This window comes from Lampris incognitus, chromosome 1 (genome assembly GCF_029633865.1).
Source record: "Lampris incognitus isolate fLamInc1 chromosome 1, fLamInc1.hap2, whole genome shotgun sequence".
NCBI classification, from domain to species: Eukaryota; Metazoa; Chordata; class Actinopteri; order Lampriformes; family Lampridae; genus Lampris; species Lampris incognitus.
Genome location: NC_079211.1, coordinates 128,772,748 through 128,796,975, shown reverse-complemented (window position 1 = coordinate 128,796,975; position 24,228 = coordinate 128,772,748). Strand labels below are relative to the sequence as shown.

The window sequence follows — 24,228 nt, the reverse complement described above, 5'->3', positions numbered from 1 at the left end:
GAAATAACACTAGGGAATTATCAGTTCATGGTTTGGCAGTTTTGTGCTTTCATAATCAATATGCCAAATCCAATTTTAGGTACTCTTTTCTCTATTTGCTTTGAGTACAGCTTGGTGTCCTCTGTTTGGCATAAATCTATAATAAAACCAATCCCCAAGTCCCAAAATAATGAACTTAGAGTTCTTTTGAATTATAGGGGGATAAGTCCTTTCGGGGGGCGGCACAGTGGCACAGTGGTTAGTGCAGTCGCCTCACAGCAAGAAGATCCTGGGTTCGAGCCCCAGGGTAGTCCAACCGTGGGGGAGGAAACCCTGTGTCTGCGTAGGTTTCCTCCGAGTGCTCTGGTTTCCTCCCACAGTCCAAAGACATGTAGATCAGGTGAATCTACCATACTAAATTGCCCCTAGGTGTGAATGTGTGGGCCCTGTGATAGCCTGGTGGCCTATACAGGGTGGCTCCCCACCTGCCGCCCAATGACTGCTGGGATAGGCTCCAGAAGAATAAGCGGTTTGGATAATGGATGGATGGAAAATCAATATGCTTATTTATTATGCAACTTTCTTAATGTCTTGCTCTCGTTTTAGTAATTTCAGCTCCTCTCGTCATGTCACACAATTCAGAAAGTTGATCTGAGAGTCAATTAGATTTTAGTAATCCCACCTTTTATGAACTGCAATCAAACCATATTGACAAGTGTTTGGTAAAATATTTGTGCCCCCCCCCCAGTGTTTTTTGAGAGTATGGGAGTTATAATAGCCAATTTATTACAACAGAAATTTGATTTGCAACTAAACTTGATCATTATAGTTGTTAAATAGTTATATATCAATAAGTGGTAAATACACAGTGCCTTGAGAAGGTATTCACCTGTCCTGAACTTCCAATTACACCTGCACATTGGAACGCATTGAAATCATTTTTCTCTTCACACCAAAACGATAGTCAACAAACTTACAAAACAAAAAACATTTCTAATTCAATAATAATTGTTTTTCAAAAGAGAAAGAACCATAATTCTCATGTACCCACAGTATTCACCCCACAGGCATGTCTGTATGAGCTTCGCTCGGTTAGATTTGGGATTTTTTGCCAATTCCTCAAGACAGATCTGTTCCAAATCTCCAAATTCGATGGATGGCATTTGTGGACATCCATTTCCAGGTCATACCACAGTTTTTAAAGGGATCCAAGCCTGGGCTTTGACTGGGCCATTTGTAAATATCAACTTCTTCTTTTTTTAAATCCATTCCTTAGTAGATTTTGCTGTGTGCTTTAGGGAACTGTTCTGTAGAAACATAAATCTTTGTCCTAGACGCAGACGTCTTGCTGACTGAAACAGGTTCTGAAAGGATTTGCCTGTATTTCACTCCATCTATCTTGTCTCTAATGGCAACAAGCTTTTCTTTCCTTCCTGCTGAACAGGAACCCCAGAGCATGATGCTGACACCACCATGTCTGACAGAAGGGACGGTGTGACCTGAGTGCTGGTCTGTGTTTGGTTTACGCTAAACATAGCTTACTTTCAGGCCAAAGGCCTCAACATCAATCTCATCAAACCTCAAACCCTTGTTCCAAACTGTGTGTGTGTGTGTGTGTGTGTGTGTGTGTGTGTGTGTGTGTGTGTGTGTGTGTGTGTGTGTGTGTGTGTCTGTCTGTTGGGTATGTATGTTAGATCGACTTCTACAGGAATATGAAAAAAATCCTATATAAATATTTTAAGTTCACCTTGCAACCCTACAAAACAAAATATCATCAATGGGGAGTGAATACTTCCCCAAGCCACTGTATTGTATTTTGTTAGGACATCCAGCTTTATTGCATGATTGAAAAACATAAATTTGTAGTGAGAGGATCCTGTATTTATGGCTCAAGTGAAATATGGCCTTTTATTTAATGAAACATGGATAATACACCACTATTACTGACAGAAATGTTAAATATCATTTCAAATAAATATTTACATATATAGGTTAAACAGCACTGTGTACTGTTACATATACAGGCAAAACTTGACATTTAGGGCACTTGTGATGCTAACCATAAATTAACATTTTGTAAGGTTTTGAAGCCGTGAGCAGTTTTGAAATTTCTTGATTGCCTTTATTAACTGTCCTCTTGAAGCACCGGCTGTTGAAAAGTGAAAACAAAGATATTTTCATTCCAAGATTTTCAGTTAGGAGAGTAACACTCTCAATAAATTCTACTGTTGTACATCATACTTGACTTGTTCTCACCCTGTAAGCCATATCCTCGGGGGTAGGTTCCGGTCTCTGCCATTTCTGATTGGACAGAATTTTTACGACAACCAATCCAAAGGCTACAATCAAAGCACCTAGTGTATTTCCAAACACGGCCTCAGGTGGGCTTGCAGAATATGGCTGAGTTTCACTGGTATTTTCTTTACTTTGGGGGGGGGGGGGGGGGAGGAAAAAAATTTAAAATAGCAATTTTGGTCAATATCTGCACTAACTTATTTTTTACGCTTAAAATGCCACAACATGATTTGTGTTAGTCATTGTAATGTTTCTTTTTATTTATATACTGGTGAATGATGTTTCAATGCAAAAGAGTCTCATATCGATCTATCTATCCATAATTCACAAGAGGAAATTAACATAAAATACTCACAGTACAAAAAAGAGCTTCTCGTTGATTCCAGAGATGCAGGAAACAATGCTGAGGGATAGGATGCTGGTTCCCATCCACACATGTACAGGTTTCAGCTGTGCGCGAAATGACATGGGGGTCCAGGGAACGAGGAAGCCAGCCATGCCCACTGCCCACTGGATTGGTGTACAGACAGATGGATAGACCAACAGTGAATAAATAGACATATAGAATGGGTAGACGGATAGATAACAACGGCTAAATAATGTTTCTGAACAAATGCTACTGACAAAAAACAATCTTGTTCATATTATTGTACACAATAAACTAATTCTGTTCCTATGTTTACATTAAAAGATTTGATACCTGTAGTGCAAAAAGAGCTGCAGTGCAAATTCCAATCCAGCTGTGCAAGGAATAAAGGTGGGGAATGTTTTTGGCATTGTGGAAGCTGAACACGGCACAAAGCCCGAGGACGGAGAGCAGCAGCGCCAGCAGCAACACTCCAGCATGCAGCAGCTTCCAGGGAAGTTTATTCTGACCCCAGGTCAGGGGGACACGGTACAGCACCACCCCTACAAGGATATGCAAAAACAGGAAGCAGCTTTTACTATCTATACATTTATCTATTCATCTGTACATACGTCTGTACAGATTCCCATACTCCCGCAGTACCCCCCACAGAGTACCCCCCACAGAGTACACGGTCGTAAGCCTTCACCAAGTCAACTAAACACACGTAGACTGGCTGGTCAAACTCCCATGCCCCCCCCCCCCATTCTGTATATACAAGTATAGACTATTTAATAACATTTGGAAAAGATAAAGACAAAATAAACACCTGTGGAATTGGGACAATGGATTTAAGTGACCATGCACCTATGTTTATCTGTTGATTTTGACCTGCGACCAAAGAATACTACATGGAAACTAAATTCAAATCTACTCAATGATCCGTATTTTAAGGAAAATTTAAAAAAAGAAATCAGTCTTTACTTAAGAGTTCAATGATAATGGAGGGGTTTCACCTCCCATTCCATGGGATACTCTGAAGGCTGTCTTAAGAGGGAAAATCATAGCAATATCTTCATATAAGAAAAAAATAAGGAACAAAACATTAGAGGAATTACAAAACAAGCTGAAGGAACTAGAAAAAAAAACAACAAATTGAATTTGGTGCAGGATACATTAGAGGAAACTAGAAAAATTAGGAATGAAATTAATAGTTTGGCTACACAAAAAAAAAATCAGGAAAAAATGTAATGTTTCTGAAACAGAGACATTATGACAGTGGATCTAAATCTATGAAAATACTAGCATGGAAACTAAAAAAGAAGATGGCAAAAAAAAAATTCATAGAATTAGGGATCCATGAACAAAAGTTAAAACAAAAATAACCTAAGTGAGATTCAGGAAGCTTTTGAAGTGTCTTACAAAACTCTATATTCTAAAGTTCCAGGGGGAAGCGGAACCCAAATTGACACCTACCTGAATTCTCTAGAGTGGCCCGCTTTAAATAAAGAACAAAATAGAACGATGACTGCTGAAATAACTGAAGGTGAACTAAAAACTGCAATCAGTAGGCTTAAATTAAACAAGTCACCAGGATCAGATGGCTATACGGCAGAGTGGTATAAAGAATTTAAAAAGGGTTAACTCCTGTTGTACTTCCCACGCTGAACTGGGCTTCAAAAAAGGCACAAACACCACCGAGCTGGAAGGAGGCGATAATCTTATCTTTTCCGAAAGAAGGCAAGGATAAAATGGAATGTTTATTTAAACCAGAGGTTCCCAAATGGTGCGCCATGGCGCTGTGGGATTTTGTGAAACTACACATTATTACTGCAATATACAACTAAAAAGTTATTAATGCATTTTTAATTTTCGGTCAGTATTTTGTACACACTCATTTCCCAATACAGAGACAAGTTATCCGCCTAAAAAATTATTTCTTTAAAAACCATCCGTCAAAGGGAACCCCAGTTTTTGCCGTTCACGCAGTAGATGTGGAAATTATTAGAGCGCAACACGTCAAAGGCCCTGATTGACAGCCGGTGTGAAGGAGGATAACAATATGAGAAATCCATGAATGGTAAAATGGATCGCTTTCCTGTGCAGAGCAAACCACTGCTAACCACCAGTGCAGATGACATACCACCTACAGAAAAGAGGAAAAAACTGTCAGACACCAAAAGCTGCCTGTGTTATGGCTTCAGCTGGACTGGGGATGTCAACAGCCATCAGCCCGAGTGCGTAATCTGTTGGGAGAAGTTGGCTAATGCTAACATGGTACCAAGCAAGCAGACGAGGCACTTGGAAACCAAACATCCCTTCCACATTGAGAGAGACTTAGCATACTTCAAAAGAGCACGGGATCTGAACCAGAAGCAGCAAGATCGTTTGATGGATTATGTGAAAGTGTCTGATAAGGCGATGGAGGCAGGTTATGTGCTAATGGAGCTTAGCAGAAGAAACCTCACACAATAGCAGAGACACTCATCTTCACCACTTGCAAAAAAATTGCAGGCATCATGCTAGGTCCAGATGCCGCAAATGCGGTATCAAAAGTGCCATCATCTGACAATACAATCAAAAGAAGAATCGACGACATGTGAGACGACATTGAGCAACAATTGATCGAGAAACTGCAGATGAGCAGCAAATTTCCTCTACATATAGGCAAATCCACTGACATAAGTGGGGCTGCCCAACTTCTGGCAAACGTCAGGTATGTTGATGGTGACTCTATTAAAGAAACTTTTCTCTTCTGCAAAAGAAATGGAAGTCCATACAACGGGAGGGGAAATATTAAGGGTAACTGATAACTATTTAAAAGAGAAAAGTCTGACCTGGGATATGTGTGCAGGTCTTTGCACAAATTGTGCAGCATGCATGACTCGGAGAGTGAAAGGATTTATTGCCAAGGTGAAAGCATGAAACCCAAATATTGTGACAAACCCCTGTATTTTGCATTGAGAGGAATTAGTTGCCAAAACCACGCCCCCGGGACTGGCTGAGGTGCTGGATCAGGCTGTACAGATGGTGAATTACATAAAATCAAGGCCCCTGAAGTCTCACCTCTACTCCAAACTGTGTGCGCTGAGATGGGAGCTGATCATCAAAGCCTTATCCTCCACAAAGAGGTGTGTTGGCTGTCACAGGGGAAGTCCTGCCCCATCTTTATGAGCTTCGAGAAGAGCTTTTGTAGTTTTCAAGTGAACACACTGTCCCACATAAGGACAGGCTTGTGGATGAGAGGTGGTGCGCCAAGCTGTCTTACCTTGTAGACATATTTGGGCATCTTAATGAGTTAAACGCCAAGCTTCAGGGCAGGAATGAAAACATTTTGTCATCCACAGACAAGATTCGGGGGTTTATGGGCAAGCTTTTCCTGGGGCATGAGGCTTTGGAGCAGGGCTCCATGGACATGTTCCCAATGGCATCAGCCACGCCACAGGCAGCGCACTGTATTTGCTGAACACCTTCAGACATTAAAGGAGAGGTTTGAATGCTATTTTCCATTTGTGGCTGACATTGAGGACTATGACTGGATTCGAGACCCATTCAGTCAGGAATCCTCAACAGAAAAGCTCATTTTGAGAGAGAGAGAGGAATGCGCAGAGTTCCGTATGGACTGCACATTGAAGCTCAAATTTAGTGAGCCTCCCACTGGATCAGTTTTGGCTGGCTTCTGCATCAGAGTACCCAAACATCTACAGCCACGCTATTGAGCAACTTCTTCTTTTCCCCACTACCTGCCTGTGTGGGTTGGCATTCTCTACTCTAGTTTACATGAAGAACAACAGGAGGTCACAGCTCTCTGTTAAACAGGACTTGCCTTGCGAGTGGCCCTCTCTTCAGTACCACCAAGGATTAAAAAGATCTGCGAGCACCGACAGACACATGTCTCACTAGTTCGGAAGTAGGCAAAAAAAATACGATAGCAAATGTTTTAATGCTGCATATTTTAACTTAAATTTACAATTTCTGACAAAGTTTTTTCAACTCGATGTGAAGTGCGTTGACACATTGGTTGTATATTCACATTTTGTATGCTAATTAGTTTTCATTCTCAGTGCGTCTCTTTTTTCTTTACAATTATAGACTAAAGTTTTGTTTTCAACTCAATGCATACTCTGTTATGAATTTACTGTTTATATGTGAATTAGTTTTCGTTCTCAATGCATTTTTTTCTTTACAATTTTAGACTAAAGTTCTGTTTTCAAATCAGTGCATACACTGTTAATATGAATTTACTGTTTATATGCGAATTAGTTTTTGTTCTCAGTGCATCTCGCTTAACTTGGTCTGTAAAGAATAATTGCATGTTGCTTGACCAGAGATGCTGCTGTCTTAGGCCTGTTCTCTCTTCCTCCTCTTCCTCTTCCTCTCTTCCTCTCTCTCTCTCTCTCTCTCTCTCTCCCTCTCTCTCTGTCTGTCTGTCTGTCTCTCACACAAACACTTTTCTGTCTCTCCCTCTTTTCAGTTTTAATTTTGTGACCTTTCTGGTTTAAATGGTTGTGTTGCTGCTCTTTTTGATGAAATTTTACAAAGTTTAAACTGAATTGTTGAATTATTTTGTTAATAAATATTTCATGAGTAACGTAGTTGTTTGTCAAAATTTATTTGGCATTAGTAAATAAAAATAAATGTTTCCAGAGTGATAATGGGTTATAGAGGCTATTTTGCACGGATATGAATACAAGTGTGTCTTAAGATTGCGGCTTCCCCTTTGGTGTGCTTTGGGCAGAAAAAGTCTGAAAACCACTGATGTAGACCAATATCTATTCTTAATGTAGACTATAGACTATTTACTTCCATCAGGGCCAAACGATTAGAAGTGTTTCTACCCACACTGATACATAATGATCAGACAGGTTTTATACAACAACACCAAACACAAGACAACATATGAAAGACACTACACACTATGGATCACATACAACAACAAAAAAAATTAAAATTAAAGCAATAGTGATAAGTATGGACACTGAAAAGCCATTTGATTAGGTTCACTGGAATTGTCTTTACAGAGTTCTACACAGATTTGGTTTACATGACACACTTATTAAAACTATACAAGTGCTATATGACAATCCCACTGCTAGGATTAAAATTAATGGATATTTATCTAATAAGTTTACCCTAGAAAGGGGCTCAAGATAGGGTTGCACATGGTCACTGTTACTCTTCACATTATATTTGGAACCTCTAGCTCAATATGTCAGAAAAAATGAAGATATTAGGGGAATTACTATTAAAGGGAAATTGGCCTGTTACACAGATGATATTTTGAGCTATCTAGGGCAACCAACATATTCTTTTCCTTAATCGATGCAATCCTTTGAACAATATGGTCAATTATCAGGACACAAGATCAACATCGATAAAACCCAGTTACTTTCATATAACTATAACCTACCAGGAGAAATTGAAAGTAGATACCCCTTGACATGGCAAACAGTCTTTCAAATATTTAGGCATCAGCATGCCAAAAGATTTGGTGAAACTATCGGAATGCAATTATGTGCCTATAAATAAAACAAAATTAAGGAAGACATAAGATGGAACCAAATTCCTTCCTTAGTCTCAGCTCAAGGATTGAATCCACTAAAATGAATTTACTGCCTAGACTATTATATCTCTTTCAGACCCTACCAATAGAGATTAACCAAAACCAATTCAATGAATGGGACAAAATGTTTCCAAGGTATATTTGGCAAGGTAAAAGACCTACAGTTCGTCTTAAAACTTTGCAGTTGGCTAAAGAAAAGGGGGGATGGGGCCTACCTTTTATTACAGATTATTATTTTGCAGACAGATGAGAACTATGATATGCTAGTGCAACCCATCATGTGATGCTCAACGGAAAAACATTGAAGGGAGGTTACCTTCCATCCCCATACAGGCAAGCTTGGTTGATAACAACCTACAAGGTTACATAAATACTATGGATAACCCAAGGGTTGAAATGCACTCTTAAAATATGGAAAACTATTGTTAAAAAAATATAAACTAGAGGGCGATATTGTAATTCTTAAATGGTGCACATATGACTCAAATTTTACACTGAATAAACTAGATACTAGTTTTAAGGACTGGATAGCTAAAGGAATAGCAGTTCTATTTAATATAATGAAAGAAGTGTAAGGACCTCTAAAATCTAGGCCCCTAGGATGTAAATAGAGGCCTAGTATAATACTGTTTATTGTTATGCATATTTCATGACATTGTACTGTTTAGCATACTGCTTATCATACAGACTTTGTGGTACTTCATTTACCAGCATGCTTTGTGTCTTAAGCATTTCCTATGTTCTTATAAGTTTCTAAACATGTAAACCAATGAGATGTATTTGCTCTTTGTATTTTTATTTAAATTTTGTTATCATCCAATGATATGGTGTAAAGTTATTATGCCCGCGAAATCGCGAGGATGTCAACGTTCAATCTCCTCACGGAGAGGGAGGAGTTAGAGTCCAAGCCAGTACGACCAGGAGAGAGGGCCATTTTTCTGCTGCTCCGTCTCAGTACCCGTTTCGCGGAGACTTTATACACAGCCCGTGTACTAGGCCCGCATTTGAGTTCAGGAGTGTTGCGATTGGCCCGCGGTCGTATGCTTGCTGGTGGGGTTGTTTTAGTATTACTAGTATTTTGTCTATGCCCTATAGCCAGTGTAGCCGCTAGCTAGGTAAGTGGATTTAGCATCCAGTGCTAGTGTGTTAGCCGACCTGAGTTGTGGAGGCTAGCCAGAAGTCATCGGGCTGCGCTGGACGGTGAGCTAACTAGGTGAGCCGCTGTGCTCCATTCCTGGGACCTGTCTGCTGTCCAAAGAGCACTGGCTTCATCTGCTCTCCTGTGCTGGGCCCACCGGAGGATCATCATCTTCGCCAGGGTTTTCTGATCATTGCAACCTGTGGCCATCTTGCGGGTGGAGGCCGCTACCGGGGAGCCGACACCTGCCAGCTGCTAGGCTAGCACTACACCTTCCATCCTCGGGACTGCACACAGCCTCCCGGTCGAGGGAGCGATGGGTTGTGAGTAACCCGAAATTTTCATTTATAGTGACACACACACACACTTTTATCTCGTCGCCTGGGCATCGTAGCGGTTGCTGCCTTGCCCTCCGCTCAGAGAGCTGTTTATGTGCACCAACGGGCCCCAACGGAAAGCGCTGGGTATTTTTGTGTTCTTTTGCTACTTTTCTTCCTGTTTATTGTGACCCGTTGTCACACCCTGTGTAATTTCAATCAATGTTTATTTAATCAACAATACTACGCTCGTGTGGTACTCTCTCACTCTCTCTCTCTCCCTCTCTCTCTCATTATCAAATAAATCCTATTATTATTAATTATATTTCGGGTGTATTGGCAGCTCCTTTTCCGCTTAAGCAAAGCCTAGGTTACTTTTTGAGTGCTGGTAATGAGCTTGTACAGTAATTCAGTACACATCAGGGTTATAATATCTGCATTCACCACGTTTGTTTAATTCTGGGAAGATACACCATTCACTAGCCTTAGGTAAGTGTAGTAGTTTCACAGTGGAGGCACTGCGCTACTAAATTGATTATTATCTTGGTTAACTATTTCTATTATCAATTATCACTAATATTGTCATTAGTGGCACTAGCCTTCTAGTACACAGGAAGTTCAGCAAGCTCACCATTCCACCGCTGAGAATTCAGGATCCTGTTGCACCATTGGATTGTATAGTAACATTTTAGTAACTGGTAGGATTAGGCTTTTGTCTTGTTTAAATATGCCTGGCGTTGCCCGCCAGTGAAAAAGGGGTTACAGAAGGAACACTACTCTTCAGTTTTGAAATGCTTAAAGAGAAACACTTATTAGAAAAACAAGACATATCTGCAGATGCGACATTGTGTTAATACGAACAATGTAACCGAGGCAAGTACATGTCTGATAGAACTGTTTAGAAAAGTATATAATTCAGATACTGATAGTAGAATCCTTTTCATGCATGTATAAGGGTCTGTTAAATCTTAAAACACATTCGACTTTATATATAAAAACAAAATGGGGGAAGGAAAGAGGGACAACTATAACAGGAAGAATGGACAACAATATGGAGGTATCAATGGAAGTGTACTAGTTCACAGAAATGGAGGGAGTTTGGTTGGAAAAACCTGATAAGGTATTTTATTACACCCTCTCAGAAATCCAATTAAAAACCTCCCTGTTTGCTGGAGAAACTGTGGAAACCAAAATGCAAACCATTACCACATTTTCCGGGATTGCCCCGTTATCAAAGACTGTTGGAGAGTGATACACAATGCCCTAAAAGACATCTTTAAATGTGAAATACCCCTAGAAAGTAAGACCATATATTTTGGGTATATATACCTCAAGAATGGTTAAAAAAAAGATAAATACTTAATGAATATACTGCTGGTGGCTGGTAAAAAGTCTCTTACCAGGAAATGGTTATCACAGGAGAGCCCAACTTTAAACGCATGGATAGAAATTACAATGGACATTTATAAAATGGAGAAGATAACAGCATCTGTCAATCATAAATTGGAACATAGGCTCGATTTCATTGTCACAAATCAATAATTATGTTGTAAGAAAAGATCACTCCCTACCTGTACATATTTTTCCCTTTGTTTGTTCTCTCTTTTCTATAAGTATATAAAAAAGGCACCAGCATACAGAGCAAAGATGTTCCCGAAAATGTTTTTCTAAATTAACCTGGTAAAGAATATTCACATTTAACTCATCTGTCAGACCAGCCTGATTAAGGTGTGTCATGGATTCTGTGTGGATGCATTGTTGTCCCAGAGCAAAACACCAAATTATGAAAGTCATTCTGGATATTTAGCTGTTTGTACCAAGATTATTCATTTATGTATGCTGGCTATAAAGTGGGGAAAAAAAGCTTCTCTGACAGGTCGTGTTTACCTAAGATATCCAAATGAGCATTTGCTTTAGCCCTAACCTAGCTCTTATTTTTGCTTTGGTTGTGCCATAGGGACTTCTTTTTTTTCATTTTCCAGGTTTGAGTTGAAGAATGGGTCACTTGCTGACCATTTCAAGGACAGATGATGAGTTGATGGTCTTTTGAATCATTGATGTCACGAATGCTGCAGGGATGATGCTGTGCTTTTAAGTTTTTGCTGTTTTAGTTCTTGTGGTTTTTTGTTGTTGTTTTCTTTTGATCTTTTTGTACTTTTTCATTTGTACTAATTTCCCTTAAAGAAACTGAAAACTTAAATAAAAAATAGAGAAATTACAGTCTCTGAAAAGGAATCAATAGAATAAAAAGAGGCAACAAATAACATCCAATTTTTTTTCTTTCAACCTCTAAACCTTGATTTTCAGTGCTAATACAACTAATAGCCAAGCATTAAATTTCATCATTAGCTCATTTTACTTTTAAAATGTACATACTCTTTATGAGTTGTGTTCTTGATAACTATGGACTGATTCAGCATGTGACGGAGCCTTCACACAAGGGGCACACTCTGGACTTAATTATCTCCAAGGGTCTGAACATTTCTAAGGTTGTGGTGACTGATGTCGCTCTCTCGAATCATTCCTGTGTTTTCTTTGAGAGTACTATCTCCGTGCACACAAAAGCTCAGACAGAGGTAATCACAAAAGGGCATAACACTGAAAGTGTCAGTGAAATATTTAATCAGGCTCTCTCTTCCACAGCCGCCCTCTCTAAGGTCTCAGTCAATGAGCTTGTAGATAATTTTAATTCTACAATTACAGATGTTATCGATGCCATTGCACCCACTAAGGTGAAGGTGGTCTCTGGTAAGAAAAGATCTCCATGGAGATGTGCCACGCTGGTCAGAATAGAAAAAAGAGTGTCATAAAGCTGTGAAAACAGGTGGCGAAAAACAAATCTTACTGTTCATTATGACATCTATAAAAAGAGACTGCTCATTTATAATTTGGAACTGAGAAATGCAAGACGGTCCTACTTCTCTGACATCATCGCCAAAAACAATAATAATACGTGCCTTGTTTGCTACTGTCAACAGGTTTACAAACTCCCCTGTGGCAGTAGCCTTTGAATTTCTATCTGCCAGGGCCTGCAATGAATTTGCCTCCTTCTTCAATGACAAAATTCAGAAAATTAGACAGGCAGTCACTGCCTCTGTACTAGGTACAGGGCATGCGTTGTCCCTATGTCCACATAAAATCAAGTCAAATAGCATGACACAATTTGATCCCATCAGCCATAAAAACTTGGAGGACCTTATACAACATCTGAAATCCTCCTGCTGCCTTCATATTCTGCCAACAGACTTTTTCAAAAATGTTTCTAATTGCATGGCCTCAGATCTTCTACAAATTGTCAACACATCTCTTCTCTCAGGTCTCTTCCCACAGGCCCTGAAAACTGCAGTCATCAAGCACTCTTAAAAAAGAATAATCAGGTCCGCGGTGGCGTAGTGGTCTAAGCATTGGCTTGGTGTTGATGCAGTTGCCCACTGGGGACTGGGGTTCGCGCCCCGGTCTCGTCAGATCCGACTATGGCCGGACTCGATGAAGCAGCAATCATTGGCACCGCTGTCTTCGGGAGGGGGGCGGAGTCGGCTTGTGTTCGTCATGTGAATGCGTCTCTGTGTGTGTCGGAAAAACAGTGGTTTGGCTTGGATTCGCCTTGTCACGAAAGTGGGGAGGCGTCTCCTTCGAGACTGCCGGCCGGAGAGATGCAGTTGGCGCATGCAGTACGAGGGTGGGTGTTTGAATTAAAATAGGGATCAATTGGCCACTAAATTGGGAGAAAAAAGGGAAAAATCAGAAATAAATTTAAAAAAAAAGAATAATCTAGACACTTCACTAATGAACAATTATAGGCCCATATCAAACTTCACATTTCTAAGTAAAATAATTGAAAAAGCCATTTTCCAGCAGATCAACAACGTTTTGGCACTAAACAAGTTTTGACATCTTCCAGTCAGGATTTTGACCACACCACAGCACTGAGACTTCTCTTATTAAGGTCTTTAATGACACCCACTTAAAAACAGACAGTAGCAGAATCTCAGTCCTGGTATTATTGGATCTCAGTGCTGCATTTGACATAGATGACTACAACATATTACTAGACTGATTGGAAAAATGGGTGGAACTTTCTGGCAAAGCACTAAACTGGTTTGAATCCTACTAAAAGGATAGGGACTATTTTGTGTCTATAGGTAATTACAAATCTGAGCGTACAAAAATGACCTGTGGAGTTCCCCAAGACTCCATTCTGGGGTCGCTTCTGTTTAACATCTATATGCTCCCACTAGTTCAGATTATGGAAAACAACAAAATATGTTACCATAACTATGCAGACAACACAGACTTACATAACCATATCACCGGGGGATGATAATCCCATACAAGTACTGAGTAAGTGCATTGAACAAATCAATGATTGGATGTCTCAGAATTTTCTTCAATTAAACAAAGATAAAACAGAAGTAATTGTCTTTGGAGCCAAGGAAGAGTGATTAAAAGTCAGCGCTCAGCTACAACCTGTAATGTTAAAAACTACAAACCAAGCCAGAAACCTTGGTGTAGTCATGGACTCAGACCTGAATTTACATAGCTATATTAAGACAATTATAAAGTAAACCTAGTATCACCTGAAGAATATATCAAGAATTAAAGGATTTATGTCTCAGCAGGATTTGGAAAAACTTGTCAATGCATTTATCTTCAGTCGACTCGGCTACTGTAATGGTGTCTTTACAAGTCTTTCTAAAAAAAAAATCAATCAAACAGCTGCAGCTGATTCACAACATTGCTGCTCAAGTCCTTACTAAGACCAAAAAAGTAGATCACATCACTCCAGTTCTGGGGTTGCTACACTAGCTTCCTATCCATCAAGCAATTGATTTTAAAACTCTGCTCTTGGTTTATAAAGCACTAAATGGTTTAGGGCCAAAATACTTCTCTTTTTTTTGCCGGGGGGGGGGGGTTCTCCCTTTTCTCCCCAATTGATTTTTTGGCCAATTACCCCACTCTTCCGAGCCATCCCGGTCGCTGCTCCAACCCCTCTGCCGATACGGGATACTCCGATACATGTCGAGTCGCCAAACGCTTCTTTACACCTGACAGTGGGGAATTTCGCCAGGGGGATGTAGCATGTGGGAGGATCACACTATTCCCCCCAGTTCCCCCTCCTCCCTGAACAGACGCCCCGACAAACCAGAGGAGGTGCTAGTGCAGCGACCAGGACACATACACACATCTGGCTTCCCACCTGCAGACACGGCCAATTGTGTCTGTAGGGACGCCCTGACCAAACCGGAGGTAACAAGGGGATTCGATCCAATGATCCCCGTGTTGGTAGGCAACGGAATAGACCACTACGCTACCCGGATGCCCCATAAAAAAACATTTCTGATCTACTGCTACACTATACTTTTTATTATTAATAATAATAATAACAATGATAAACTTTATAGCACTTTTCTAAACAAAGTGACAAAGTGCTTCACAGAACAGGATACAATTGTTAATTGTATCCTTACACACAGAAAAAAAAACATTGTAAGAGAATAAAAGAAAAAGCACTAACAAATAAAACCATAAAATAAGGTTACAAAAATAAGTAAGAGTAAACATTACTCCTGTCTGTGTATCTGACGGAGGCATGGCAAGACGAACTGGAGTTGGTCCCTGGGTGTTACACGGCGGCTGCTCACTGCTCCTAGGTACACAGCTAGGATGGATTAAATAAGGAGAAGAATTTCCCACAGAGATTAATAAAGTATATCAAAATAATAATAAAAAAAACGTAAATAAATAAAAAAATCAAATATTTGTAGAAGCTTTCATAAAAAGTGTTCCTGAATTGGTTCAACGTGTTCCTGAATTCGCGCCGCCGTCTTCCGACACCGGCACTGGGTGAGGTCAACAATCAATAATCAACATCAATAGTTTAATCAAATTATTGGTTTAAAACCAAACTGAAGCTAACGTGGAAATGCCGCCTAAGAAAATCGCAGGACTGCCTGAGGAGGTCGAGGAGATTAGGAAGTCTCTCGACTTCCTTTCGGCAGAGATATCAACAGTAGCCGCACAGCAAAAGAGGATAATGGATCTCGTAACAAAAGTGCAATCACTAAAAAAACAGAACATGGAAAAGGACAAAAAGATATCTTTTCTGGAAAAACGAGTAGACGACCTGGAGCAGTACTCCAGGGTAAATGATCTGTTCATCAGCTGTCTAAAAACCAGGCACCGGTCCTACGCAGGGGTGGTGGCCGCCGCCGATGACACCACCGCCGGGGCTGGAGCCGACGCGACCGAGGCCGAAAGGGAATCACTTGAGAAACAAGCTGTGGAGTTTTTGGACAGTAAGGGTAACTCGATCAACAGCAATGATGTAGAGGCTTGTCATACCCTGCCCAGCAGAAATAAAAACACAACACCCGCAATAATCATCCGATTCACAAACAGAAAGAAAAAGCAAGCGCTCCTCAAACAAGGAAGCAAGCATAAATCACACAGTTCACTGTTGAAATACTAAAATAGAAAAGGGGGGTAGGACTAGAAAAGTTTTTTTTAAAATTCTGCCTACTCCTTTTCGTACTGCCGAGATTTAAAACAAATGTTTGATAATATTGCTTGCTTGTTTTGATTTTTTCTCTTTTGCTTTTCTTTTATTATACATTTTAATTTTTTTAACATTCGAAATAAACAACAAACAATAAAAAGGAAAGTTTTAAGATGAGATTTAAAGGAAGCTAGAGACTTGGCTTGTCTTAGTCAAAAAGACATGCATGTTAGGGTTAATACTCCCATCTGTGTCCCTGACCAAGGCAATAGAAAGAAGAACTGCAGTTGGCCCCCAGGCGCTGCACCTGCCCACTGCTCCTATACAACAGGATGGGTTATATGCAGAGAACAAATTTGTTGTATTTTTATAATATAAATTATATAATATAATATAAATTGTATTTATTGTAAAAATACAATGTCAATTAAAGTGGCTCTCATTTTTTCATTAGTTGATAGGCTCCAGCATCCCCGCGACCCTGAGAGCAGTATAATCGGTTTGGATAATGGATGAATGGATGAATAGGAAGGGAGTTCCACTCCAAGGGAATTCAACTATTGCCCGTTAGGGGAAAAATAAAACCTACTTGACTTGACTTAATGTGGGGGCTCTAACAGCAGAAGCCCAATCACCTTTGTGACAAACTGAGACCTAGGAATAACCAGCAGGGCTCCATCTGCGGATCTTAATCAATAAATTGGAAATGTAAGTAGGAGCAGGACCCTTTAAGGTTCTAAAAATGAGCAATACATTTTTTAAATTAATCTGAACTATAACAGGGAGCCAGTGTAGGGAGGCAAGTATGGGAGTGATATGGTCATGTCCCAGCAATGAGCCAAGCCGGAACCTTTTATTACCAACTGCAGATGCTGGAGGGAGCCCTTGCTGATACCCGAGAAAAGTGTGTTAAAGTAATCAAGCTGAGAATAGACAAAAGCATGTACAACTTTTTGTAGATAGGCAATTGATGAAAATGACCTAATTTTAGAAATTACCTTGAGCAGAGAAAACGTGACTGAACAACATTTCTGATTTGATTATCAAAACCGGGCTAATATCGAAATATTACCCCAAGATTCCTAGCAGCCTGCTTTAGACTACCCGACAGACCACCAAGCTCAGTACCAAAACAGCTGATGGAATTTGGGAGAGGGAACAGAATGACCTCAGACTTATCATCAGTAAATGTAAAAAAAAAATTCAGACATCCAGGATTTAATGTCAGAGAGGCAAGTTGTGAGATTTGTTAGGCCGCTAGGTTCTGTGGGTTTAAATTACATGTATGAGTGTGTGTCGTCAGTATAAAAATGGTAACACACATCATGATTTTGAATGACCTGGCCAAGGGGCAGCATGTATATAGAAAACAGAAGAAGGCCAAGAACTGAGCCTTGAGGGACACTACAACTTCAACTGAGCCATCGAGAAAGTAGAGTTACCCAGAACAACAAAAATTCTGTTGGAGAGGTAAGAGCATAATAAACCAAGAGCCGAGCCCTTGATGCCTACCCAACTCTCTAAGCAATGTAAGAGGATACTGCGGGGCCATCCGGGTAGCATAGCAGTCTATTCCATTGTCTACCAACATGGGGATTGCCGGTTCGAATCCCCGTTTTACCTCCGGCTTGGTCGGGCGTCCCTACAGACACGATTGGCCGTGTCTGTGGGTGGGAAGCCAGATGTGGGTATGTGTCCTGGTCACTGCACTAGCACCTCCTCTGGTCGGTCGGGGCGCCTGCGCGCGGTGGGGGGGGGAGACTTGGGGGAATAGTGTGATCCTCCCATGCGCTACGTCCCCCTGGCAAAACTCCTCACTGTCAGGTCAAAAGAAGCAGCTTGTGACTCCACATGTATCGGAGGAAGCATGTGGTAGTCTGCAGCCCTTCCCAGATCGGCAGAGGGGATGGAAGAGATGGAAGGTGGCTCCGGAAGAGTGGGGTAATTGGCCAGATACAATTTGGGAGAAAAAAAGGGGGGGGACAAGAGGATACTGTGATCGACTGTGTCAAAAGTAGCACTTAAGTCTAAAAGAACTAAAATCGAGCAGTCACCTCTGTTTGCAGTCAGCAGTAGGGCATTACTAACCTTAACTAGAGCTGTCTCGGTACTATGAAATGTTCTAAAACCGTACTGGAAACTGTTAAAAACATTGTTAGTGTTCATAAAAGAATCCATTGAGATTAAATTATTCTCTCCAGAACCCTAGATAAAAAAGACAATTTGGAGATTGGTCTGTAGTTACTTAGGTACAGGGGATCTAAATTAGGTTTCTTCAGCAATGGGTGAACATTGGGAGCTTAAAACTGTCTGTAAAAGAACCAGAGGCCAGAGAATTATTAAGAATTTGCAGAATAATGCGGCTAACAATTGAACATACCTCCTTGAGCAGCTTAGAGGGAATGATGTCTAAGATACAGGAGGAGGAATTCATATTGGAGACTGAACTCTCTATCACTGAACTTGTATTTGGTTGAAACTGGGTAAAAGAGGCAGAATTAAAATGGTCAATGGACAGAATGCAAGGGCCAGGCTGAATTTGGGACCTGATATTCTCTATATCCATAGCATATCCACCAGATTAAGACACTTGAGAGAGAAACCAGATGAGAGTACAAGGTCTAAAATGTTCATTCATTCATTCATCTCCAGCCGCTTCTTCAGGGTCTGGTCACGGTGGAAGCAAGCTAAGTAGGGCACTCCAGACGTCCCTCTCCCCAGCAACGCCTTCCAGCTCCTCCTGGGGGATCCCAAGGCATTCCCAGGCCAGATTGGACATGTAGTCCCTCCAGCGAGTTCTGGGTCTACCCCGGGGTCTCCTCACAGTTGGCCATACCCGGAAAACCTCCAAAGGAAGGCGCCCAGGAGGCATCCTAATCAGATGCCCAAACCACCTAAACTGGCTCCTTTCGACGTGAAGGAGCAGGAGCTCTACTCCGAGCTCCCTCCGGATGTCCGAGTTCCTCACCTCTATCTCTATGGCTGAGTCCAGACACCCTACGGAGGAATCTCATTTCAGCCGTTTGTATCTGCGATCTCACCCTTTTGGTCACTACTCAAAGCTCATGACCATAAGTGAGGGTTGGAACGAAGATTGACTGGTAAATTGAGAGCTTTGCCTTCCGGCTCAGCTCCCTCTTCACTACAACGGTCCGGTACAACGTCTGCATTACTGCTAATCCTGCACCAATCCACCTGTCAATCTCCCGCTCCATCCTCCCCTCACTCGTGAACAACACCCCAAGATACTTGAACTCCTTCACTTTAGGCAACAACTCATCCCCAATCCTGAGGGAGTAATCCACCATTTTCCGGTAGAGAACTATGGCCTCAGACTTGGAGGTGCTGACTCTCATCCCGGCCATTTCACACTCAGCTGCAAACTGCCCCAGTGCGCGCTGGAGGTCACCTTTTGATGAAGCCAACAAAAACCACATCATCTGCAAAGAGCAGATATGCAATTCTGAGGTTCTCAAAACAGACACACTCCTCACCTTAGCTGCGCCTTGAGATCCTGTCCATAAATATCACAAACAGAATCAGAGACAGGGTACAACCTTCGTGGAGTCCGACACCCACCAAAAACGTGTTTGACTTTGTGCCGAGAATGCAGACACAGCTCTCACTTTGGTTATACAAGGACCGGATGGCTTGTAGCAACTACCCCGGTACCCCATACTCCCGCAGTACCCCCCACAGAGTGCCCGGGGTACACGGTCGTAAGCATTCACCAAGTGAACTAAACATACGTAGACTGGCTGGTCAAACTCCCATGCCCCCCCCACCCCCCAGCACTTCCACAAGGGTAAAGAGTTAGTCTGTTGTTCCACAGCCAGGACAGAATTAACATTGTTCCTCCTGGATCCGAGGTTCGACAATCGGTCGGAGCCCCTTTCCAGCACCCTAGAGTAGACTTTCCCAGGAAGGCTGAGCAATGTGATGCCCCGATAATTGGAGCACACACTCCGGTCCCCCTTTTTAAATATGGGAACCACCACCCCAGTCTGCCACTCCCCAGGTACTGTCCCCGACCTCCACGTGACATTGAAGAGGTGTAAAATGTGACCTTTGGAATGCGTGGCCCCTTTAACAGATTGAATGAGGTTAAAAGAGTCTATAAAATCCAAAAAATATGTGAGTTCAGGGAATGGAAAGGACAACACACATGCATATTCAAATCACCAAGAATAAGCATCCTGTCATATTTTGGCATGACAATAGATAGGTCAGAAAACTCAGAAATAAAACTAACTGAAATAAGGGGGGGCTATAAATTAAGATGCAGAGTAAAGGGGGAGGGCCAGAGAGTAAAAAAAAAAAAACTTAACTCAAAGGAGATAAAGTTACCAAAAGTAACAGGATGGCAATTAAGACCTAACTTATAAAAAACAGATAGGCCACCTCCTCTTCCAGAGGGCCTGGGAATATGAAAATATGCAAAATCCGGGGACTTAGCCTCAATCAGTGGAATAGTGTCCCCTGGGGACAGCCATGTCTCAGTAATCATAAAAAAAGTCCAGATTTTTAGAAACAATAAAATCACTATTGATGAATCATTCAGACTGCTCAGATCATCTGGGACATGTCTGCTTTCTGTCCTCAGAGTCAAAACTAAACATGGAGAGGCGGCTTTCAGTTTGTAATGCACCACATATCTGGAACAAACTCCAGAAAAGCTGCAGGTATTCTGCAACTCTGTTCTTTTAAATCAAGGCTGAAGACCTTCCTGTTTGCCGCTGCCTTTTATTAAATAAAACTTGAACTTTTTGATTATTATCTTACACTGCACTGTAACTTTTACTCTTTTTATTTGTTTTGAATTTATTTTTATTGCCTTATGGTGCTTTTCTTAATGCCTTTTATGTTTTATGTAAGGCACTGTGAATTGCCTTGATGCTGAAATGTGTTATACAAATAAATTTGCCTTGCTTTGCTGTCTTAATGTGCAAATGTTGCTGTCATTTTAGCCTATCTAGTCTACTTCCCCATCAAAAGAAAAGCTTTCTAGTTCTGATAAAGGAACTGATAACTATTAAGACGAATACAAAGCAATAGGGAAGTTCAATCAAATGTAAAGGAAAGTTTTATCAAATGGGAAGCAAGCACTTGTTTTCAGCCTGTCTTGGTCTTCTCACAGTGATGATAAGGATATAAACGGGTGTAGATGTAGAGGACAGTGATGGTGGTGTCCATGTACTTTAAAGGATATAAATGGGTGTAGATGTAGAGGACAGTGATGGAGGTGTCCATGTATAAAAGATATAAAGAGGTGTCGCTGTATAAAGGATATAAAGGGGTGTAAATGTGGAGGACAGTGATGGTGGTGTCCATGTATAATGGATATAAAGGGGTGTGGCTGTAGAGGACAGTGATGGAGGTGTCCATGTATAAAGGATATAAAGGGGTGTAGATGTAGAGGACAGTGATGTGTGTTGGTGGGTTAGACTGAAGGTGTCAGTGTTATAGAAGAACATCTCGTCCCAGCTTTTCACAAGTCTACCAAGAGAGTTTAGTTGACTCATCCTGCTGAAATGCACTACAGAGCGCCACAGGAGGTCATTCCTGCCTGTGGCCCTCAAACTTTACAACTCCCCCCTCAGAGTGTCAGACACTCAGAGTTAATGGTCATTGGACTGGCCCTTCGACTTGTTTTACCCTGTCAGGTTTGTGCTGCCATAGTGCAGTATAGATAGGGCGTTACGTGCACCATGCTTGTTAACATATTTTGTTCTTATTTCTATGTCTTATTTTATCTTTTATTTCTATTTGTTCTGTTTTTCTTGTTTCTATTTATTTCTATTTTCTTATATCTTGTTAGTTTTGAGTTTTTTCTTACTAGAGCACGAGTGTCTGTAATAGAACCCAATTTCCTCTCAGGGATGAATAAAGTATTCTGATTCTGACTAATGTCAGCATGTCGGCTTTCTACTCGCCTCATGTTTTACCAGTGTAACATGCTGGATCCCATATCTGTTGCCTACGTCACGTGAGTCTCTGTGTCTCCGATGCCCTAATATGACTTAAATACATTTGAGGGGACTGATCTTAAGGTGTATTTTCTCCTGGATATAAGAATAAGCATAGATTTTCTCCTTCAAAGTGGCTGTGTAATGCATCTCAATTTTTTGTTGTATTTAGCATCAGGGCAATCTGTGCTACCATGCTTGGCCCATACCAACATGCTTTCAGCTCAAATAGATGTTAAATAATAAAAAAGTGTGACAATCTCTAGCAACAAAGACTGTGGTATAAAGCAAAAACTGATCAATTTCAGAAGTCACTCACCATTGCCATAGAGCACCACCATTCCTGTGACCATTAGTACAGGGTGCCAGTTAAACTGCAGGGCTGAGCCATCCCAGGCAAAGCCGCCACGCCACTGCTTGTTCCAGATGCACACACACACCACACAGGCCAGGCCCACACACAGGCTCAGCAGGAAACACAAATAGAAGATCACAACTGACCTCATCCTGGCAAAATCTCTACGCTAGAGGGAAAAAAAAGTTGAGACTGTTATATTAACATTCACTAGAGATGCACATATATCACTTTTTTACCACCGATGCAGATGCTGAGTATTGGTCAATACCGAGTACCAATCTGATCCATTAATTTTGATGAACAGTGTAGCCTTAGACCATTCGTTTGGGATCAATGGACAAGATGATTGATAGAATCAGTTTTTTTTTCCACCGTTAAAAAGCTCCATGTGTCAAAACTGCATTTTGCTTTTATGTATGACATGCTACTCATTGCTTTTGGTATGGGATTTTAGTCTTGGGTAAAATCTTCTATTCCAATATTCCATTTTAGCCTGGTATCGGCCCAATATCCCATACCAGTTTTGGTATTTGCACGTTCCTAAAATGTACCTTAAAGCTGAGTTAGGGTTAGTTAAAAGTTATTTTCGATTAACAATTCTTATTGTTTAGTCTACAGTTTGACACTGATACTACAATTCAGTACAGGTTAGATATCATTACCAATCATTTAGTCTGACCCTCATCTGTCGAGACAAATTACCAACATTAAATTCAACTTTGCACATTGAATACGGAAAATCAAATTAAACTACATTAAATGGGCACGTTTTCCATTCAGTGTTTAAAATGTGCCCTTAAACACACGACTGGGTGCCCTTACCTCGTTTTCTGCTTACTGTAACACTGGACAGCAATTCGTAGAGTGAAGTTGAACCCTGAATGTCTTACAACTGATTTGATTAGGAAATGATGTCTGGGTCTCTCTACTCACACAAGTATTTGCTTTCACTTCTTGTTTTTCATAGTCAGCTGTGGTATCACTTCCACATTCTTTGTAAAGGTGGCTGAGAAGAAAACAGTCCGAGGTAGATGAACACCGGGGCGGTGAAGGGCCAACCCCCCGCATCTGCTTTCTATAAATAAATGGAAAGTTCTGTCATGAGTTGTTTCATGTAACGTGTGAGGAAAGCACCCAACCAGGAAGCAACAAAGGTTACCTTGTCCTGCTCGAAAGTATTTGAAAATTCAATTCAAGTCGAAATTTTTCATTATTAACGACCCTCCCAAAACGGTACACTGCACATAACGTTATCCAAACAGATTTATACATCATTTAGAGAAAGACAAATGTAGTCTATAAAAACACAATTTAAGTGACCTTTTAGTAATATCCTGCTAACCGGCTCAACGCGTATGAGGACAAAGTATAGATTCACACCAATAAGGTTACAAAATGTGGCAAACATAAATATTTAGATACCTCGTTTACAAAAATACAAGAGCCTGAAGCTTTCTCAGTTTGTTTATGGACGAGGTCCATCTAATGCGCAAAGACACCGAAGCAACACGATTGGTCAACACTTCCTCGTTTCGGGTGAAAGGATTTGTGGGAACTGTAGTTTCTACTCTTATCAGCGAGCGAACTTGGACGTATCGCTCTGGGACGTACTTCTACAGGGCTACGAAAAAAAACCCGATTTAATTTTTATTTCAGATCAACTTTGCTGCAGAGCAAAATCAGATATCATCGATGGGAAGATACTGTATATTGATATTCTATACAGCCTTATTGCATGACACAAAATGTGTGTACAGGCGAGTGAAATAT

At 40.9% G+C, this 24,228-nt stretch overlaps 1 protein-coding gene across 1 annotated transcript; it reads right to left on the bottom strand.

The window, feature by feature from the left end:
• Positions 1–1,866: 1,866 nt before the first annotated feature.
• On the bottom strand, positions 1,867–23,934 carry LOC130123291 (lysosomal membrane ascorbate-dependent ferrireductase CYB561A3). Its single transcript, XM_056292455.1, has 7 exons — positions 23,881–23,934; positions 23,392–23,533; positions 22,420–22,624; positions 2,975–3,183; positions 2,630–2,784; positions 2,236–2,404; positions 1,867–2,128 (listed from the first exon to the last, which is right to left on the bottom strand). The coding sequence occupies exons 2-7, from the start codon at positions 23,524–23,526 to the stop codon at positions 2,105–2,107; spliced, it is 897 nt and encodes a 298-aa protein (XP_056148430.1). The 5' UTR covers positions 23,527–23,533; positions 23,881–23,934; the 3' UTR covers positions 1,867–2,104.
• Between the last annotated feature and the right edge of the window lie 294 nt (positions 23,935–24,228).